This window comes from Lynx rufus, unplaced genomic scaffold (genome assembly GCF_022079265.1).
Source record: "Lynx rufus isolate CCGP_SWC_20201006 ecotype Redwood Valley unplaced genomic scaffold, mLynRuf1.p SCAF_10, whole genome shotgun sequence".
NCBI classification, from domain to species: Eukaryota; Metazoa; Chordata; class Mammalia; order Carnivora; family Felidae; genus Lynx; species Lynx rufus.
The window spans coordinates 62,432,643-62,455,423 of NW_025814824.1; the positions used below are offsets into that span (position 1 = coordinate 62,432,643).

At 39.5% G+C, this 22,781-nt stretch overlaps 1 protein-coding gene across 2 annotated transcripts in view; it reads left to right on the forward strand.

Moving 5' to 3' along the window:
* Positions 1–22,781, forward strand: part of INVS (inversin) — a 157,123-nt gene that overhangs the window by 74,865 nt on the left and 59,477 nt on the right. Inside the window, exons 4-8 of one of the 2 annotated variants that reach the window (XM_047067004.1) lie at positions 5,109–5,282; positions 9,638–9,805; positions 14,134–14,314; positions 16,997–17,106; positions 20,722–20,893. In XM_047067004.1, the coding sequence (XP_046922960.1) occupies positions 5,109–5,282; positions 9,638–9,805; positions 14,134–14,314; positions 16,997–17,106; positions 20,722–20,893 (805 nt within the window). The remainder of the gene's footprint in view (positions 1–5,108; positions 5,283–9,637; positions 9,806–14,133; positions 14,315–16,996; positions 17,107–20,721; positions 20,894–22,781) is intronic. The other variant, XM_047067012.1, reaches the window with a different exon arrangement.

Consider the following 22,781-nt stretch of genomic DNA (forward strand, 5'->3'; position numbering starts at 1 on the left):
TTTCAACCCAGCATTACAGAAATTCTTGCACATTTACCAGGAGACATGTAGAAGAAAATTGTCCAGACAGTATTGTCCACAATAGTGAAAAATGGGAAACATGCTAAATATTCCTCTAGAGAATAAAGAAATACAGTTATTTTCATATGACAAAATACTTTCTCCGGTGAAAATGTATGAACTGGAGCCACTTGGATAGATCTCAAAAAAGCATTGCTTTGAGTAAAAAGGTGGCAAGCGATCATACAGTACTATTTATATAAAGACTAAAAATATGTAAAACAATACTATGTAGCTTATGGGTACATATATGTGTAAGAAACAAATATATTAAAGCATTCATTGGAATGAAAAAGTCCAAATTCAGGATAGTAGTCTCTAAAGAGGGAGAATTGGAGAGGGCCACAGAGGGATCATGAACCGTATTGGTTCTGTTTTATTTCTTAAAAATAAAAAATCTAGGGATACCTGGGTGGCTCAGTAGGAGAGCATGCAACTTTGGCTCAGGCCATGATCTCACAGTTCATGAGTTCAAGCCTCATATCAGGCTCTCTGCTGTCAGTACGGAGCCCACTTTGGAAACTCTCCCCTCTCTCCCTGCCCCCTCCCCCGTTCATTCTCTCTCTCTCTCTCTCTCTCAAATGTGAACCTTAAAAATAATAATAAATTAAGAATCTGAAGGAAAATATCAAGGCATTTCACTCAAAACTCCCATATTATTGTTATTAAGATTAACTGATTATATGCTTTTTCTAAAAATGGAGCCTATTTTAGAGAACTGGACAGACAAAAAAATATATAAGGTTAAAAGTCACATTTTGTATTGATTTATTTCCCAGATTCCTTTTAAGTGTGTTCTCCAGGTCAGAGAACTTTTTTTATCCTCTTTTACCCTTTTAGATATTGTAGTCCTTTTCCTGCATTTGGGGGAAATCCAAATGTCATAATCATTTACATCACAGACAAAAGAAGCTCCTGTTAATTATGGGAAGATTAAGATGAGGATTATGGCTACATAGCAAAACAAAATATCTTATTCAATGTTTCAGAGACATTAGTAAATGTTTTCTCACTTCGGTGGCATAACATCAGATCAGATCAGGGCTAATGTCCTTTTGGTGACTAAATCAGGACATTCTCTAACTTCAGCTCTCTCAACTTGTGCTCACTACCATCAGTTTTTTTTTTAATATTTATTTATTTTGAGAGAGAGAGAGAAAGAACGCGCACACAAGCAAAGGGAAGGGGCAGAAAGAGAGGATAGAGAGAATTCCAAGCAGGTTCCGCACTGTCAGCACAGAGCCCGACATGGGGCTCGATCTCACGAACCATGAGATCATGACCTGAGCCAAAATCAAGTTGGATACTTAACTGACTGAGCCACCCAGGCGCCCCCCTACCATGAGTTTTCTTAGGAACATATACTCTATTATCTCCTGTACTCTTATACTATTTCCTATTCAGTCAGAAATTATAAAAACAGATCCCAAAACAGTGTTCACCTGAGGATTAAGTTCTGTGTGCCCCTAAGAGATGGTGCTAAATGATTAACTCCAAATCCTCCTTATTCTTGCATTTAAGAATAAACCTGAAAACTTAAGAAGCCTGAATTTTAAGCAATATTAAGGAAACATTTAAACATTGTGTTTGTTTGTTTTTTATTGAGAGGGCTTTATAGGAAGCAAAGTTGTCTAGGATAGGGGTCCCCAGTCATAACAACCTTCAGAAGGTTATCAAATTAGCTTCCTGTTTCGAACTGGTATCTTCCCCTTTTCCACTGACACTAGAAATATTCTCCTGATTTTAGTTCTTAGAGTTCTCTGCCGCCTCTGCTCATCCTCAGAATTGAGTTTGCATGCCCTGGGCATCTAATAAATGCTTGTTCATGAGACCAGGAAGTTGATGGTGGTCCAAATGGATTATAGTGTTTCCAGTCCCAGCATTTATAGATAATATCTGTTGTGTCCCTGCCTTTGGGAAGAGAAGCTGACATCTCCCCAGGGTTCCCACAGATTTCCTACTGGGTACACCCTTATTGGTCCTGTGTCATCATTTTCTGTAGGCAGAGTACAGGCATCTTTCTCAATGTAAAAAAAAAAAAAAAATCAGAAGATCACTATTTATGACATCCCAATTATTTCCACTTTTACTTGTCCCTAACCTTGGTTTTCTCCACACTTCTCTAGCTGAAGTGTATATGCTATGTGTGGTCAGATCTTTCTATCTATATGCTGTCAATCATGGGCCATTCTTGTTTCTACTTGATTAGCTACATTTTGTTGCCTCCTCCACATTGGAAAACTGTTCATAATAAAACCAGCAAACATTTACTAAGCATTTACTTTGTGCACTGAGTACAAATATGATCTTTATCATTTCATATGCACAATAATCTCAGGTACTCCATCCCTGTTTTGCAGATGAGGAAATAGAGGCACAGGAAGATACTTTATTTCATCTGTAAAACCTTTCCATTATACTTCTGTGAGGAGCAAATACATCCTAGAGCTTTGTCATAAATAAGGCTTAGTGTAAACGTTTCACTCTTGCCTGCTTTATAACAAGACTCAATGAATGTTTTTTGAGGGGTGAATAAATAAATGTTATTACCTAGTGCATCATGTTTTCTATAGGTAGAATCCCCAGAACAATGTAAGGTGTGAATACACGAAGCACTGTGTCTGTAAGTCAGTAGTCACCCCCACCAATATATTCTTGTTTCTTTCTTTTTCCTTCCCCTTTCCTCTGGATTCCAGAATCAAGATGATTGTCTGATTGAATATCTTTAAAAGGTCGTGATGAATTATTCTGTAATATTTGAAATGTTATACTCAGAAAGGTCATGCTTTATTTTTTGGTAAGAAGTACCACATAGATTTGTTTCTCCTGGGCACCATTTCTTTTTTCAAAGAAAAGATGGCAAGAGATTTAGAGCAGGGTGCCCTCTTGAGGAAGTTTTAGCACCTTACTTCTCAAAAGCTGGCACTGGATGACATGAGAAAGCCAGATGAATGATGCTCAAATAAACAAAACATTAAAAAGGAAGAGTAACCAAATACCAGACATCTGAGAATTAAGATTCTTAACTGTTATGATCTAGTATAGCAACATTAAGAATTTGTAAACAAAAAGAGAAACCTCTGGAAGGTATTTTTTTAATTAATTAATTAATTTTTTAATTTACATCCAAGTTAGTTAGCATATAGTGCAATAATGATTTCAGCAGTAGATTCCAGTGATTCATCACCTAGGTATAACACCCAGTACTCATCCCAACAAGTGTCTTCCTTAATGCCCCTTACCCATTTAGCCCATCCCCCCACCCACTTTATTTCCTCTCATTTACTCAGTCCTTCAAGTAATCACCTATGTTGTGCCAGCAGCTAGCCAAACACCGTGCCCAGTAAAACACAGTCTCTGCCTTCATGAAGCTTACAGCTCGTGAAGGAGATCACAGGGAAGGGAAATAAACAAATATAAGTAACTAAAAACTTAGCAAAGTACTATGAAGGAAATGGAAAGGTACTAGAATGAAGCACAACAAAATAAGTTCCATTAGGGTGGTCAAGGAAAGCCTCTCTGAGAGGAAATAATTGAGCTGAGTCACTTTGCTTTTTGGTCCATTCCAAGTCTGCCCATCTAATATACACAGCCTGATGGACACTTTTTTAGCCTCTGATTCTTATCTGTGGCCCAGCCCTTGAGCTGAGTTGACTCCTGTCTCTGTCCCTGTGGGTATGAGCAGGGAACCATCATCCTTCTGCACCTCATTGTCTCCCTAGCTGGTCCCTTTGCCTTAGAGCCTCACATTCATCACAATGGGGGGAGGGGCTGCTTAACTCATAAATATTTTCTTACTAATACTCATAGCCACTCACGGTAGAATATCAATACATTATAATGCTAAAAAAACCACATTTCCAACAATATTAAGGATGTAGAGGATCTCAGAAGATGAAAAGGACAGATAACCCTGACTGCCATTCTGCTTTGAATAGGGAGAGATAAACAGGCATGAAGCAGGCAGAGAACTTGACTATGTCGTACAGTTTCGTTATATTGACTTTCAAATATCTGTGGTACCAAGCAAACTGAAGGCTCCAACCAGAATTGGAAATATGGACCTATATCTCAGGAAGGAGCTCCAAAGAACAATTTTTTGAGGGTTTTGTTTGGTTTCAAAGCTACCATATTACACACACACACGGTTGACCTGGATCCCCACCAGTGGATTGCTCTAACCCCTGTAGCTAAGCTGCTTTCTCTGAATGGGTTGATTCTACCAGATTGGAGGGTTTAACTGCTGTGGAGAGTACTGCCTGCAAGTGGATGGCCTCCAGTGACTTCTAGGTTGGTGTTTAGGTGACCAGATGCATCTGGGACTCAAACTCCGAACAAGATTCATCTCTCTCAGTTGTACCTCTGCGTAGCTCTGCAAGAAAACTAACCACCTACTTTATACTTTAGTAACCAGATGACCGTGAACAAAATGTTCAACCACTGTGAATCTCACCTCCCTCACCTGTAAATTGGGATTTTAAATCTCTGATCATTTCGCAAGGTTATTATACTTTGAATATAAATAATAGGTGCTGTATGGGTCAGAATGTGCTAGTATATTCTTTGCTGCTACTGGATAGCAATTTGGAAAATACACCAAAAACTGTATAAACTCCTTTGGCACACTAAATTGATTCCTGATCATTTATTCTTATGAAAAAATTAAGGAAAACTATGTGGAAATAAATGTATATTGTATCATATTCTATAAAAGAAAATACTGGAAATTAGAATGGTTCAATAAATGAAACGTTGACCAGCTATTTAAACTATTGTAAACTATATGCATGCAGTGTAAATTATATGCATATAGGAAGTGGTTGGAAGGGAACTTTCATAGTAAAACAATTGATAGAGTAGTGGGATTTTAAGTATTTTTCCTTTGATCAATTGATATATCTGAATATTTTTACTCTAGCAGAATAATTAAACTACTTAAAACATTTTAAAATTTAGAAAATGCCTTGGCCCCAAACTAAATTTCTTCTTACTGTTTCTTTTTATTTATTTATTTATTTATTTATTTATTTATTTATTTATTTATTTAGGGAAATTATCGTTTCATGAAACTCTTACTTACACGCAGAGCAAACTGGATGCAAAAGGATCTGGAAGAGATGACCCCTTTGCACTTGACCACTCGGCACAAGAGCCCGAAGTGTTTGGCGCTTCTGCTGAAGTTTATGGCACCAGGAGAAGTAGATACACAGGATAAAAACAAGGTAAGGGGGAGGGGGTGCGCCTGGCTGCCTCATTCGGTTAAGGGCCCAACTCTTGGTTTCAGCTTCGGTCATGATCTAATGATTGCATGAGTTCAAGCCCCGCATCGGGCTCTGTGCTGATGGTGCGGCACCTGCTCAGGAGTTTCTTCCTCCCTCCCTCTCTGTCTCTCCCTCTCTCAAAGTAAATAAATAAACTTAAATTAAAAAAAAAAAAAAGGTAAGGGACTGCCAAAATCAGGAGGCAAATTAAGAGCAAAAGCAAATTCACATCCTTTTATGATGTGAAAGCTCAAGGAAGAACCACTGCTCCTACACATGGTGGAATGTGTTCTAGTCTTCATACTCCCCAGTGAAAAATTTCATTTAAATTCTGCCATTTTATCCTCCTACCAACCGTGTGTGGTAGGTAGTATCATCTCCTTTTCACAGATGGGGAAACTGAAGCTCAGGAAGATTAAAATTCTGTTCGAGATCCAAGAGGCAAGACTAGAATTCAACCCAGGCCTATCTCCAAACCCCAATATTTGACAGCTAGTAGCGATAGTTACCAAGGGTGAGTTTCCTTGTGGCCAAATGCCTGGGGCAATGTAGTAAGTGCACAGTGGTATAATGGTCTGGGCTTTAGCATCAGACTTCTTGGGTTTCAGTCTAGAAGCCACTACTTACTTGTTCTGTGCCTTTGGGCAAATTTTCTTAACTCCTCTGCTCTTCCATTTTCTCATATGTGAAAAGGGGATGATAGGGTTGTTGAAGATAAAATGAGGTATATAAATAGGGTCAAACCCATGTAAATAGGGTTTAACACAATTCCCATAGCATCGTCATAAAATAACTCTCAATAAATGTTAGCTATACAATAAATATTATTCGTTTCATTTTGGCTCTGACATCTGCTCTGGCACTTGTTGCCAGGATCAGTTATCCTCCCGGATCTTGAATTTTAACATACTGAACACGCCAGCCACTGTTTTGACCAATGCTTTGATCGTTCTTTACAGGAAATAAAAATGTGGTGTTCAGACAAGTGCAAAAATCCTCTTCCTTTCCACAAGGCACCGAATCATGGAGTTCTTGCTACCTTCAGCACGCCCATATGTGACTAAAACTCTTGGGATTAAACCCGCTGGGCTCATGTCCAGTGACCCTTACACTGCCCTTCACAGGCTCTTCCTGTAGTTTTCAGAATCTGTTTACCCATGACTCACATAACCCTGCATTCTGAAATCAACTCTGACCTTATTTTACAACTACTGTAAACCAGTATTATTCCTAACTCATACCATGTTTGTAGTGCTAATATTTCACAGAAAAAGCACTTTGATCAGTCCACAAAGCCCCATGAATCACTTACCAAGGCACAGATGTCTTCAGGCACCATGATGTCTTCCTCAGAATCTTCTAGGAACTCCCTGCTATTGTCCAGTACTTTTCTGTTCTGTTACTGAACAGGGATGGGAGGTTATCCGGCCAGACAGATGGAAAACAGATCTGCAAGGCCCAGGCAGGCACAAGAGACGAGAACAGGACAAAAGCCCAAAGCAACGATTCTCAAACTGACAGGAAGGATCCATTGTTTGTTTGCTTTTCTAATTTACACTCTTCACAGACCCAAAGTTTTGTATCATGTATTTAAACTGAACAACGTAAAACCCCCATGAGATAACACTTCACACGCTTTCGGATGGACTGTCATTACCAGAACAGAACATAACGAGCGTTGGTGAGGATGTGGAGAAATTTGAACCCTGTGCAGTGCTGGTAGGAATGTAAGATGGTGCAGCCACCATGGAAAAAAGGATGGCAATTTCTCAAAAAATTAAACATGGAACTACCCCATGATCCAACAGTTCCACTTCTGGGTATCAACCCAGCAGAGCTGAAATCAAAAATGTGAGCAGATATTTATACACCCATGTTCATAGCAGCATTATTCACAGTAGGAGAATGATGACCACAATCCCAATGTCCGTTGATGGACGGTTAGAGAAACAAAATGCAGTCCATGCAAGGGAATATTATTCAGCCTTAAAAAGGAACAAAATTCTGACACACGCTACAACATGGATGAATTTTGAAGACATTATGCTAAGTGAAGGGCTGGGAACAGGTGGAAATTGGGAATTACTGTTAAATGGGTATGGAGTGTAGTTTAGGAAGATGAAAAGGTTCTGGGGGTGGAAGGCGCCGAAGTTGCACAGCTGTGGGAATGTGCTTAATGCCATTGCACTGTACATTTAAAAACAGTTAAAATGATAAATTGTGTTATGTACATTTTATCACAGTAAAAAAATAATAATCGTTACTAGAAAAAATTGCTTAAAGATGTAGAAAGTACAATCCCAAACTTTGTACTATTAGATCCAACAGATCTAGTGTTACCTTTCAGTAAACATATTCAGAGCAAACATAATATAACAAAAGAATTACTGAAACTGTATATGTTGTTTATTGAAAATGTGGCTGTAGGGACACCTGCCTGGCTCAGTGAGTAGAGCATGAGACTTTTGGTCTTGGGGTTGTGAGTTCAAGCCCCACATTGGGCATAGAGCCTACTTTAAAAAAAGAAGAGGGGCACCTGAGTGGCTCAGTCGGTTGAGCGTCCAACTTCAGCTCAAGTCATGATCTCACAGTTCGTGAATTTGAGCCCTGTGTCAGGCTCTGTGCTGACAGCTCAGAGCCTGGAGCCCGCTTCTGGTTCTGTGTCTCCCTCTCTGTCTGCCCCTCTCCCGCTCACGCTCTGTCTCTCTCTCAAAAATAAATAAGCATTTAAAACAATTAAAAAGAAGAAGAAGAAAAAGAAGAAGAAGAAGAGGAAGAAGGAAGAAAATGTAGCTATAGGAAATTATTTTCTATTATACTTGTGACTGGTTTTGTTCTACAGTCATTACTAAATAAAAAGTAATGAGTGACTCTTCGTATTCAATGCCTGTAGGTGCACTGTACGTAAATTCCACATATGTCAACAGTTAAAGTTTTTAGTGTAGCAAGTGAGCTTGGTTCCTACTGGCGAATGATCTGATTCTAGACTGGATTGATGATACTGCTGTTCATAAGAGATAATGTACAGCCCAACCATTTCTTTGTGTTTGCTCAGTGACTCTTTTAATACAGAGACCAGTCTTACTGTGGTTTGTTGATGAGAACGGCAGAGGGGATTTTAAAGCAATGCCAACAAGTTCAGGATGTTCATTTAAAAATTTTTTTTTCCACGTTTATTTATTTTTGAGAGAGAGAGTGTGTGTGAGTGCATGAGTGGAGGAGGGGCAGAGAGAGGGGGAGTCAGAATCCGCAGCAGGCTCCAGGCTCTGAGCTGTCAGCACAGAGCCTGACGCAGGGCTTGAACCCACAAACCGTGAGATCATGACATAAGCCCAACCAACTGAGCCACCCAGGTGCCCTTATTTCTTTCTCTAAGGAAGCTCCACGCCCAGTGCGGAGCTCGAGGTCATGACCCAAGATCAAGAGTTGCGTGCTCTTCCTGCTGAGCCCGCCAGGTGCCCCAACAGGATGTTCACTTTTAACTTTTATCCAAAATAAAGCCAATATCGCTGTATTTGCAACATGTATCTTAACATCAGTAGTAAGACTAACAATTTATCCTATAAAATCATAGTTAAATTTAAATTTGTACTTTGATATAAGAAATGGATTCCAAATCCATGATTTCCTATGCATGGATCTTCTTTTTGGTAGATACTGAAATTCAAAACATTCTATCAAATTCTTAAAATGCTTGGTGCGATATCAAGATTGTTACTTACTTTGTTGATAATTATTCATAAACCACCGGCCTGCTTTTCTTTTTCTCAGTATTACCACTGATTAGTACCTGATGACCTAAATGCCTGTCATGATTAAGAGGTCAGACTGCCTCTTCAGACTGCCTGGATTTAAATCTCAATCCGGCCGCTTAACTACCTTCATACCCCTGAGCAGAGCACTCATCCACCTTGTGCTCCCTTTCCTCATCAATCACATGCAGAATCAAGAGTACTCATTGCCTAGAGTTATCACGATGACTATATGAGGTAAAATACAGAAAGCTCTTACAACAGTGCCCGTCACACAATTAAAGCTTGGGGGAGGGGCGCCTGGGTGGCGCAGTCGGTTAAGCGTCCGACTTCAGCCAGGTCACGATCTCGCGGTCCGGGAGTTCGAGCCCCGCGTCAGGCTCTGGGCTGATGGCTCAGAGCCTGGAGCCTGTTTCCGATTCTGTGTCTCCCTCTCTCTCTGCCCCTCCCCTGTTCATGCTCTGTCTCTCTCTGTCCCAAAAATAAATAAACGTTGAAAAAAAGCTTGGGGGAAATCTGTTGTGTTACTGTTGCTGTGTTTCTGAGCCTCTCGCGATTTTGCAGCAAACGGCTCTGCATTGGAGTGCCTATTACAATAACCCGGAGCACGTGAAGCTGCTCATCAAGCACGATTCCAACATCGGGATCCCTGACGTCGAAGGCAAGATCCCACTTCACTGGGCAGCTAACCACAAAGATCCCAGTGCTGTTCATACGGTGCGATGCATCCTGGTGAGTACGGTGGTGCTGCTGGCCCTGGGCGGCCTTGCTGACAAACAACTTTTTTGTTATGAAATAGCCAGTATACGAAAGCGTATATACGATACACAAACAAATTATGAACCAGAAGAAACAAAACAGGCACGTGAACCCATCACTCAAGAAATAGAACACGGTAGTGCTGCTATGCTGCTATTTAAGACCACACAGAATTTCCGACATGTCGGTTTCCAAACACATCCTCTCTACTTAAGCCACACTTGCCCTGTCCCCCATCAACTACTTTCCTGAATTGGTATTTATCCTTCCCTGGCTCTGTTTTATACTTGCGCCTGTTAAACACTGTGTAGAGATATCTGTAAAATGCTTATAAGACATAAAGAATACAAGGGGCACCTGGGTAGCTCAGTCCATGGAGCGCCCAACTCTTGATCTCAGGGTCGTGAGTTCAAGCCCTGTGTTGGGCATGGAGCCTACTTTAAAAAACAAAAAAGTTGTAAAGAATATAGAAACCACAAATATTCACGTACTCATCTCTGAGCATAAGAACAAGTACATTAACCGTTACCTTTGAAGTTCCCTGGGTACCTCCCAACACCATTCTGTTCTTCCCCTTTCTGAGAGGCAGCCATTATCCTCAATGATGTGTTTATATTCCTGATTTTCATTATAGTTTTACCACATATATTCGTATCCCTAAACACTACATTGTTTCATTTTTGATGCTTTTGAATTCTGTATACATGGAATCACATTGAATGTATTCTTTTGCAACATGCTTTTCTTGCTCAATATTATGCTGGTGATTTTATCTATGTTGCTGTGTATACCTGTAATATATTATTGTTTGCCATTATGTAGTATTCTATATTTTCTGAACAAGCCATACATTATTCAGTTATTCACAGACGTTTGGAACTATTTCTATTTTTTTTTGCTACTTAAAAATAGTGCTGCTTTATGGGGTGTGTGGGTGACTCAGTCAGTTGAGCGTCCAACTCTTGGTTTCAGTTCAGGTCATGATCTCACAGTTTCGTGAGTTCAAGCCCCATGTCTGGCTCTGTGCCGGCAGTGCAGAGCCTGCTCGGGATTATCTCTCTCTTCCTCTCTCTCTGGTCTTCTCTGACTCATGCTGTCTCTTTTTCTCTCAAAATAAATAAATAAACTTAAACAAATAAAAATAGTACTGCTTTTATTTAAAGTGATTTCTATAGCCAGCATGGGGCTTGAACGTGAGTTCAAGGGAGATCAAGGGTCGAGTGCTCTATTGACTGAGCAGTCAGGTGCCCCTGAACTTTTATTATTTTTTGTTAGTGTACCTAAGATGTATGTTTAACTGGTAGTTGAAGGCACATGGAAATGCAGTTGATATTTTTGTTCATTGAATATGAATCTAACCAACTTGCTTATTAATTTTTATTACTTTCTTATTAATTTTGAATATTTATCAGTGGATTCTTTGAGGTTTCTAATCAGTGCTTCTCAAATTCCAGCTTATAAGCTATGATAGTCTAATATTTAGTCCTATTTGCTTGTAACACACAAATTAGACTTTAAAAGATAATATTCTTTTGTATATGCAATAGTTATTTCTACCTGCATGTTAACTGATTCCTTTGCTCTGCATTTCTCCTTGAATCTCAAGTTTTCCTTCTGGAGTTAATATCTTACTTCCTGAAATATAATTCTAAGAACTCCCTTTAGGGATCTACCTTTAGGGTAGATGTATTGGTGGTGAATGCTCTCTGCTCTTAAGAATATCTACATTTCAGTGCGTCTGGGTGGCTCAGTAGTTTAAGCATCTTGATTTGGGCTCAGGTCATGATCTCAGGGTTCGTAAGATTGAGCCCCATGTCAGGCTCTGCGCTGAGAGAGAAAGCCTGCTTAGGATTCTCTCTCTCCCTCTCTTCCTGCCTCTCCCTTGCTTGTACGCATGCTCTCTCTCTCTCTCTCAAAACAAATAAACATTTTTAAAAAAGGAATGTCTACATTTCTACCACGCTCTTGAATATATAGTTTTTCTGTATACACACTTCTAAGTACTTCTTTTTCTCTACTCTTTCAGGCTTTTCTGCTGCTTTCTGCCTTTCATTGTTCCTGTGGAGCATTCTGTATTGGTGTAAATGTCATTGCTTTAGAGATGATGTATCTTTTCTCACAGGCTGCTTTTACATTCTTGTCTGTGTGGCATTCTGCAGTTTCACTACAGTGTGTCCGGTGGGGACGGGGGGAGGTTCTTTTGTTTGGGGGGTGGTTTTTTTGTTTGTTTTTTGGTGCATTATTTTGGTTTTTGGTTTTGGGGTGTTTTTTGTCATGTTTGGTGTATACTATCAATTCATGTCCATTCCGGAAAATATATAGCTATTATCTCTTCCAATATTACTTCTCTTGGGGCACCTCAGTGGCTCAGATGGTTAAGCATCCGACTTCAGCCAGGTCATGATCTCGTGGTTCGTGAGTTCGAGCCCCACATCGGGCTCTGTGCTGACAGCTCAGAGCCTGGAGCTGCTTCGGATTCTGTGTCTCCCTCTCTCTCTGCCCTTCCCCCACTCATGCTCTCACTCTGAAAAAATGGATGAACATTAAAAAAAATTAAATATTACCTCTCTTTCATTCTCTACACTCTTGCCTTTATGGTCCCAGTTACACATATTTTAGACATTTTTATTTTATTCTCCATGTCTCATCTGTTTTACCTTCCATCTTCTTGCCATGTTCTGGGTAATTACATCAAACACGCCTTCCAGTTTACTCAGCCTTTCTTCACCTGAGTCCACTCTCTCATTTGCCCTATTCATTGCTCAATCCGATATTTTTACATCTAAAAGTTCTTTTTGTTGTTTCTTGTTTTTTAAGTCTGCCTCGTCATTTTGATAGTTTTTTTACCTTATTCACCTTTTATTTCATTTTTAATTTTTTTACATGTTCATAGATAGTTATTTTATATTCTTTATGTGTCAACTCCAATATCTGGAGTACTTGGAGGATACTTGTCACTCATCGTATCTTGTTTCCTCACAGATTTGGCTTTTTTTTTTTTTTTTCCTTGTAAACACATCTTAGTCCTTTGGAGACTCAAAGGCCTAAAATGCCACCATGGTAAAATTCTACTACTTTTTTTGAAGTGTTTAAAATACCTTTCATACTTTTTTTTATATATAAAATAGGATGACCACACAGGCAACTCTAAACTTGTGTGGCCTTTCAGAGAGTTCTCAGGTTGGGGCAGGAAGGCTTGGCTTTCTTTGGCTGTGACCTAATCTAAGAAGGGATATGACCTTGAGTGAAGCAACTGTCTTTAGCTGAAGCAATTGTAAAAGTCTGACAGTTGAGGGTCATCTGCTGGCAGCACTCACAGCAGCTAGGGAAATAAATCCTTTATTCTTGAAAGGGGACCTCGCAGTAGATACAAAGACCTAGGAGAAAAATGAGTAAATGTGAACTGTCAATTCAAACAGAGCAGCCAATAAGCATATGATAAAACACAACCTCATTCATAAAATAAATAAAATTAAAACATCAGCAAAATGCTTTCATTCCTGTAAGGGGGGAAAAAATGTAGTAAGCCTGATAATACCAAAGGGTTAATTTGTGCCAGCATGTGGGGAAATAAAAACTTTTACACATTGTCCTGGATGTGTTAATTAGTGTAACCATTTGGAGAGCAGTTTGATAATACATAATTGATAATGTAAATATCCTTGTACCCAGAAATTCCCCTTCTAGGTGTCTGGGCTAGAGGAAAATCTCACACATGTGCTACAAAGGGACATGTAAAGGAAGCATGTTCATTGCAGCATTATTGTTAATAATGGAACAACTGTAAATAACCTAACTGTCCCTCACAAGGAGAATGGATAAGTAAATTGTGGCTTAACAAATGAACCAGTATCAACATGGACACCCAAAAGTATAGTGTTGAAGGAAAAAAACTGCCAAAGGATATACATAGTATAAACTCAGAGGTATAAATATTGAAAGCACACATATATAATTTACATATTGTTTATGGATGCATACATATGGAACGAAAGTATAAAACATACAGCTTTAGCCGAATCCATAACAGGTACAAAAGCGCATTAGGCAATATATTGACACCTATTTAAATCTGGATAGTCAGTAATGGTACTTACTATATCTTTTCTGCATTTTTTATAGTTAAACATGACAAGATATTTTTAAAGGTTTAGAACGTATACTTTTTTTCTGAGTTTTATCACTTGTGCTAAGAGAGAATGAATATACAGGTTTAGAAAATGGCTCAGCTCATGCTTATGTCAAATGTGATTTACTGAGAATTCCACGTGTGTCTGAAGTCTCTGGTTTCTTCAAAATAGGACGCTGCTCCCACGGAGTCCTTACTGAACTGGCAAGACTACGAGGGTCGGACACCTCTTCACTTTGCGGTCGCTGATGGGAATGTGACAGTGGTTGATGTCTTGACCTCATATGAAAGCTGCAATATAACGTCTTACGACAACTTATTTCGAACCCCACTTCACTGGGCAGCTTTGCTAGGTAAGCTGTCAGTCAAAGGATCAACGGTAGGAGGAACTGCAATGAGTACCAGAAACTTTCCATGGCTTCCCTTCACCTGTCAGCTTCCACCTCCTGTTTAATTAATTTAAGGGTTTTTTTTTTTAACTTTTAAGTTCATTTATTTCTTTTGAGAGAGCGCGCGGGCACACGCACGCATGCGCATCTGCACGTGCGCACTTGCACATGCGCACAAACGGGAGGAGCAGAGACCATCTCCAGCAGTCTCCTGGGCTCGAATCCCTGAACCCTGAAATCATGACCTGAGCTGAAATCAAGAGTTGTGTGTTTAACTGACTGAGCCACCCAGGTGCCCTTAATTTAATTTTTAGTTGATATGTGGCATCTTCTATCCCTCTGTTGTATGCTTAAATTTTAGTAATATAAATGTATTCTCTGTTATATATCGGTTTTAATTTCAACATCGTATCTTAACACGTTTTTATTTTAAGAGTAATGTACATTCATTGACAAATGTAAATATAAAATAATCTTCACATTCAATGCTTGTGTATTTGGGGAGGAGGGCTTTAATTTTATGTTTGTGCCAATACTATGATATGTGATTTTTTTTTCTTCATATTTTCCTGATATGCCTTTTACTTAACCTTTTTGGGGATCACTTTGTTAGATGAGAGAGTGCAAAAATGTGTCTGTGTCTGGCTTTGGAGGGTGTGTAATCTGAGAGTCTTTCTCTTTCAGTGAAGGAGTTTTACCCATTCATAGTCACTATTATAAGATATATGATTTGGTCTTTTTTCTGCTATTCTGTTCTTTGAGCATTATTGATGTTTTGGGTTTTTTTTTTTTTCCCCTGCCTTTTGGTATCTAGATTAGGTTTGTTGTTATTTGGTTTTGAATTGCCTAGTGTTTTAGGAGAGTTTTAGGTTCTATTAGTGTTCACTTTTAAATTTATCGAAAACTTTTAAAAATTTTTTTTTCAACACTTATTTATTTTTGGGACAGAGAGAGAGACAGAGCATGAACGGGGGAGAGGCAGAGAGAGGGAGACACAGAATCGGAAACAGGCTCCAGGCTCTGAGCCATCAGCCCAGAGCCTGACGCGGGGCTCGAACTCCCGGACCACGAGATCGTGACCTGGCTGAAGTCGGACGCTTAACCGACTGCGCCACCCAGGCGCCCCAATCGAAAACTTCTTAAAACATAAGTCAAGAGTTAAAAGCAAAACTGCATCTATTGATTTCCACTGAATTTAAAATGAGGAGTTTAGCACGCCTTTACTTATCGCTTTTTTAGTATTTGTTAACATGATCTGAAGTTTTCCCCAGTTATTATTGCAGGCTTAGTTTTTAAATTACACGTTGTGTCTTTTCAGAATACTTTTTGCATTTGCATTCCGTCTTATTATCAGATTTATAATTATTATTTAGATTTCACTTCAATGTGCAGTTTCATCCCTCTCTCTTTATCTGGTGCGTTCTGGGAGGACTTCGCAAATTCGTCTCCAGGTCACTAAAGTGACTTTTTGTTCCCTAGTTCTGTTTTCTTTCTGACTCTCATAGATTGTATTTTAGGCTGTATTTTGATTCCCTTCCCACATCCCAATTTCTTTGTATCTCAGCTTTTTTCCTTTTCGCCTCCTTCCATCACCTTTGCGTTTCAGATTATTTCCTTCTTAGGATATTCTGTTTCATTCCATAGAGGACATCTCTTTGCCCAAGTCAAGGATGCCAAACAGTTTCCTGAGCTTTTCCTCTGGACCCTTCTCTAGATCATGTTCTGAGGTATGCGTTTCGTCTCCTGATGGTGTTCCTAGTTCCCTGTCCTATAGTGTATTTTCATACTGCCTTTACAGAATTTTTCTCCTTATCTTTCAAACAAGATGACATGTCTCAGTAGTCTGCCTGTGATCTCACTTTGCCCACCTCAGAGAACTCGATCTGCATCATACCTGGGAGCAGGTCTGTGAGCACAACTCCCACCCACATTCCCCTTTTCTGCCTGCTTTTCTCCTGCGGTGTGTCCATGTTCTTCTGCTGCCCAGGTCCCCAGAACACGGAAGCAATAGAATGCATGATATTCAGGCCTCCCAAATATGCCACTACCATGTTTGTTCATTCTTTGATCCTTTCTACAGCTCTTCACTTGCGGAAACCACATCCCCCAGAATGCGCTGCGGAGTATTTTCTCTGCCACCACCTCATCATTCCTGCCACACATTTTCTGGGATTTGAAATCACCACCTACTGTGAAAAAAGTGGAGGTGGGAGGGTACAGCAGACTGATAGGAGGCCTCAGAGGTTACAAGAGGCTCTATTATACTTTGTCCTCCCGAAAAGCTGTGCGGTTCTGATCAGCTGTACAGTGGTACCTGGATACTAGGGACCCTGATGGCTGACAGGGGCTGGCTTCCCTCCTGTTTTTAATGGACGGTTTTATAAAACAGAGCGAGGGAATGCAGTGGGCTGATACCTAATATACTCTTTCTCAATCTAGCAATTGTAATTCATATCATTTCCTTTCTGACTGAATCATTAAGATTTCAGTGTTGTAAGTGTTCGCCTTTGTTCTACGTGATCATAGTATTTTAGAGAGAAGTTAGAAGAAGCTATACTGGGGGCCACTATTTAGAAAACTTTCCTTAAAATAGATTACAAATTAACTAGTCCTTTTACGTGATAACTGCCTTGTGTCTACTTTCAGGCCATGCACAGATTGTCCATCTCCTTTTAGAAAGAAATAAATCTGGAACCATCCCATCCGACAGCCAAGGAGCAACACCCTTGCACTATGCAGCTCAGAGTAACTTTGCCGTAAGTAAAATGTGACAGTTATCTTTTTGCGTAATTACATGTTTATTTTGACATAATTACAAATTCCAGTTATCTTTTTGCGTAATTACATGTTTATTTTGACATAATTACAAATTCATATGCAGTCATAAGAAATAAAACAGCCAGATCCCATGTACCCTTCAGCCACATTTACCCCAATGGTAACAGCTTACAAAAGTATGAAACAGTATCATAAACAGGAAATTGACATTCCTACAATCCACTCACCTTATTCACATTTCAGTTTTACACGTACTAGTGTTTGTGTTTGTGTAGCAATTATATTTTAACAATTGCTCAGACTATTAACTCTGTAAAGCGAGGGATAGTTGTAAGTCATGTGAAATTTTAACACAGTTTTTATATTAACTGTTCAGTGTAACATTTTGTTCTATGTAAGTATGTTTCATCTTCTCGTTAATTTTATGGCACTAAGGTTTTATATGCATTTAGTGTTCAAGTATTTTCTTTGTGTGGCAAGGCCTTAGAACTGGTCTAACCTTGGCTGGGATCCTGACTCTGCCATCGGCTGGCTGTATGACCTGGAACAAGTTTCTTAGCTTCCTAAGCCTTAGTTTCTTCACATGTAAAATGAGGATAATTATACCTTTCCTTTCAGGATTGTTGTAAGAATCAGAGAAAATTTGTGCCCAGTGCCTAGTGTAGTTCTTGGTACAGAGCAGGGACTCAAGAAATGCAATGCATTCCTTCTATTGCTAGTGCTAATAATTTTGTGTATTATATAGCTGAGAAAGCAAAAATGTGAATTATTTCTAAAGGTATTGAATATTTTTAATAATTCTTCCCTTGCCACCCTTTACAGTTTTACAAAGCACTTTTGCATCCTTTATGTCCCTCAGTCCAGCCAGTAACATAGCAGCTAGGCTGTTTCAGCTTCCTGAGTAAGTGGCCTCCAAGAACTAGAGACTTATCCAAAAAGGCACATGTCAAAGCAGTCAGAGTTTATTTTACTGTATTCTGTGTGGGTGTGTGTAGTGGAAACTTTGGTTACATTCAATTATAAGAATGTGGGCATCTGAGTGGCTCAGTCACTTAAGTGTCCGACTCCTGATTTCGGCTCAGGTCATGATCTCACAGTTGGTGGGTTCGAGCCCCACATTAGGCTCTGCACTGATGGTGCAGAACCTACTTCGGATTCTCTCTCCCTCTCTCTCTGCCCCTCCCCTGCTTTCTCTCTCTCTCTCTCTCTCTCTCTCTTTTTCTCTCTCTCAAAATAAATAAACAAACTTAAAAACGTTATAAGAGGGGCGCCTGGGTGGCGCAGTCGGTTAAGCGTCTGACTTCATTCAGCCAGGTCACGATCTCGCGGTCCGTGAGTTCGAGCCCCGCGTCAGGCTCTGGGCTGATGGCTCAGAGCCTGGAGCCTGTTTCCGATTCTGTGTCTCCCTCTCTCTCTGCCCCTCCCCCGTTCATGCTCTGTCTCTCTCTGTCCCAAAAATAAAAAATAAAAAAAAAAAAAAAACGTTATAAGAATGCCATCATCAGCATAGTGTAATCCCATCTTCCTGACCTTCCCAAATGCACCACTGAATAAATTTAATGCTCAGATTCCTAAAATATCTTATTTTCCCATTGTTCTTTGTCTCTGGTACCTAGAGCAACTATAGCTATGGTCTCTCCTTCCTGGCATTTCTATAAATGTATCACCTAGACTTTTGGCAAACCATTATCTTCTATTGTCTCCCATTATTCTATTGTCTCAGAAAAAGACAAAGTATATTTTGAAGAGGAGCTCTTTCTTGTTACAGATAGATAAGAAATTCATTGGCCCAGCCTATTAAACCTATGGAAATCAGAACTCGATTCATATTTCAACACAAGCCTGTGAGAGGACGTGGTATCCCTAACTTAAAGAGGAAGAAACCAAGGTTTCAAGAGCTTAAATGACTTGCCCAAGATCTTGAACCCACATCTTAGACTCCAAATTTAACATGTGCACAGATACCAGCAATTAAGTGACTAAGCTACTGGGAATAAGGAAGAATGGCAGAACATTATGGGTGTTTATCCAAAGAAATACTTGCTCTGGATAATCTGCCAATTACAGAGATGATTTTTTAATAATTATGCAAATCTTCTAAGCTCAGTTTCAAGCCCCTTGATCTCCTTGGACTCTGTTAACCCACAGGAGGCTATAAGTCCCTTTTTAGAAAATAATAACAAAAATCCACAAACCTCTGTGAACATTCATCATTAAGAAAACATACTCAACAAGGAAATGTTTACAAATTAGTAAAAGAAAACAGACCAAAAAATTACCATGTTTTAAAATCCATTTGTTTATTCCAATCGTGTGTGTACTAAGCATACACAGTAGATCCTAAGAGCACTCCACTCTAACACCTCAGTAGCTCAATGAGTTTTAACACTAGGAAGTGGTATATACAGTGGCATACGGTGTATACAGTGGAAAGGGTGCTGTGATTTAGCTCTGGACTCCACTCCTATATCTACCACCTTTGTATGACCTTGAACCTAAATTTCTTCATCTGGGAATGAAGGGCTGCCCTTGAATTTCATCTTGCTTTAGAATATTGAGCATCAACACTTAGACACTTTTGGCCAGCTCATAACCTTCAGAATTTTTTTTCTTTCCTGAAACTATTTTACTTCCATTCAAGCTAAAGTTTCTATGATCTCCCTAAATGTGTGTAAGCATCTGAGGCTTAAGGAAAGAGGCAATTTAGAAAGCTGTGAATATCAACCCCCATTACAATTGTCAGGCCCTGTTAGGATTATTGCAGGTCCTAATTTTAGTGTGATTCCATAGAGGAAGGACCTGGAATATAGGACTTGATAAATAAATATCTGTTTAAATGAACTGAATACTGCATTTGTCAGTAGTTACACATCATTATTCAGTAAGTGCATTAAATATTTTTTTAATTATAGTGGCAAAACACACAACAAGAGAATGTATGAGGCATGGCTGAGTATACAGGTCTCTGCATGTAAAATGTCTAAGAAAAACCTATGTTTTAATGTTGGTCATGACACTGAATATTTGAGTGTTTTAATTTTTTTTTTTTAACATTTGTTCATTTTTTGAGAGACAGTGAGACAGAGCATGAGTGGAGGAGGAACAGAGAGAGAGAGGAAGACACAGAATCCAAAGCAGGCTCCAGGCTCTGAGCTGGAGCACAGAGCCCGACGTGGGGCTCGAACGCATGAACTGTGAGATCATGACCTGAGCTGAAGTGAGACGCTTAACTGACTGAGCCACCCAGGCACCCCATGAGTCTTTTAACCATCACTTCATCTCTCAAAGAGTGACCTATAAAGTTTTCAAACTTGATTGTGGATGTTCATCCTCAATTATGAGGATGTTGAATGAGGGAGTTAGGTTGTGTGTTTGAAATGCATGGAAACTAAAACTAATATATAAAGAAAGAGGATTGTTACTTTCAATGGAAATTGTAGTTTCATTATTCATAAAAAAGATAATTTCATTTGATTCGAAAGCAGGGAAAAAATACTTCGCATCTTAGAGGAAGTCACATATAACACTGGCTTTATTACCATAGAAAATGCTACCCTCTTGTCTCAATTTTTTTTAATCAAGTTTTCTTACAGGAAACAGTTAAAGTATTTTTAAAACATCCTTCAGTGAAAGATGATTCAGACCTGGAAGGAAGAACATCCTTCATGTGGGCTGCTGGAAAAGGCAGTGATGATGTCCTTAGGACTATGCTGAGTTTAAAATCTGACATTGATATTAACATGGCAGACAAATACGGAGGTACAGGTAAGAACTGGGAGACTTGTTCCATTTGCTTTCTTTAGGGTTCCAAAGTGTATAGGTGCCCTACAAGTTGTACAGTAATGCCTGAAATCATTGTTCCTAATCTAATATTGTTTGACTTCCATTGGCACATTTTAAGTTTAGGTTACCAGGATATCACTCCAAAAGCTTTATTTCCTCCAAGTTTGATGGCTCAAATTAGCCTATGTTTCTACCAGGTGAATGGTGGCATTTGGTTTAAAAGCCTGGTTGGGGCGCCTGGGTGGCTCAGTCGGTTAAGCGGCCAACTTCAGCTCAGGTCATGATCTCGCGGTCCGTGAGTTTGAGCCCCGTGTCGGGCTCTGTGCTGACAGCTCGGAGCCTGGAGCCTGTTTCAGATTCTGTGTCTCCCTCTCTCTGACCCTCCCCCGTTCATGCTCTGTCTCTCTCTGTCTCAAAACTAAACATTAAAAAATAAATAAATAGGGGCGCCTGGGTGGCGCAGTCGGTTAAGCGTCCGACTTCAGCCAGGTCACGATCTCGCGGTCCGTGAGTTCGAGCCCCGCGTCGGGCTCTGGGCTGATGGCTCAGAGCCTGGAGCCTGTTTCCGATTCTGTGTCTCCCTCTCTCTCTGCCCCTCCCCCGTTCATGCTCTGTCTCTCTCTGTCCCAAAAATAAATAAACGTTGAAAAAAAAAATTTAAAAAAAAAAAAAAATAAATAAATAAATAAATAAATAAATAAATAAATAAAAACCGGGTTGCCCCTTAAACATGATTATGAGAACTCTTCATGTCGTTTATCTTGGTATACAAAAATAAATAAATAAACCTGTACTTAAACTATGCATATTTAGTAGTTATCGATCATACTTCAAAAATACAGGATTATATTTTAAGGAATGCACATATCTATGTATGTCTCATTTAATGTGCTCTTTTCTCAGATTTGAAGAGCATCACCTCCTCCCAAATCTCCCATTTTAGAGATAACCCCCACATGACTCTTGAAGCTTCAGAGCTTCACGTTAGATTTGCATCCAAAGCTTTCAGTAGATCCTTCTTTCGCTCTCTTTTTCTAAGAAGAGGCCCCTTTAACTGTGTGATGGTTGGCTAATAAGAAAGGTATGAATTTTTTAGCTTTCGTTTTCAACTTGGAAGTCTCTACCTTGGGTACTATATCCTAATTACAAGTCAGAAAAAGAAAGAAAATCACACATTAGCACAACACAGACCAGAATAAAAACTCAGCTACAAGCTTCTCAGTGTTTTCTTACTTGTGGAAACACAGTAGAGCTGTTTGCACCCACCAGAACTACTGATGTGGCATTTGGTGGGGAGGCAGGGTTATACCTAACAATCTCCCTCTCAATCCCTATGCCACCACCCCTTCTAAACTGTTTTTTAAAGAGTTTTAGGTAATACCAATTTTAATAAAGACTTGAACTGTCAAGAGTATTTCTTTATCAGCGCTTCACAGTAGACCTTAAGCTTCTTCTTTTTTTACTTTTTAACTTGTTTTATTTTTTACTTTTTTAAATTTCCATCCAAATGAGTTAGCATCTAGTGCAACAATGATTTCAGGAGTAGATTCCTTAGTGCCCCTGACCCATTTAGCCCCTCCCCCCTCCCACAGCCCCTCCCGTAACCCTCAGTTTGTTCTCCATATTTATGAGTCTCTTGACCTTAAGCTTCTTAAAGAAGGGTATATTGCAGACATGATATGTGGGACATTGAGTTTATAAATGGTCTGAACGTTTCATTTTTTGTCAGACTCCCATTAGTATGCAGGCTTTCACTCCATCACTAGCTTTGCTTTTAGTTTAACTTTGTCGTGTATTTTAATAAAGTATGGGCAAGGATGCTTCCATCCTTTTGACCAAAGGTGTCTTTCTGATGTGCCCCATGGTTGGA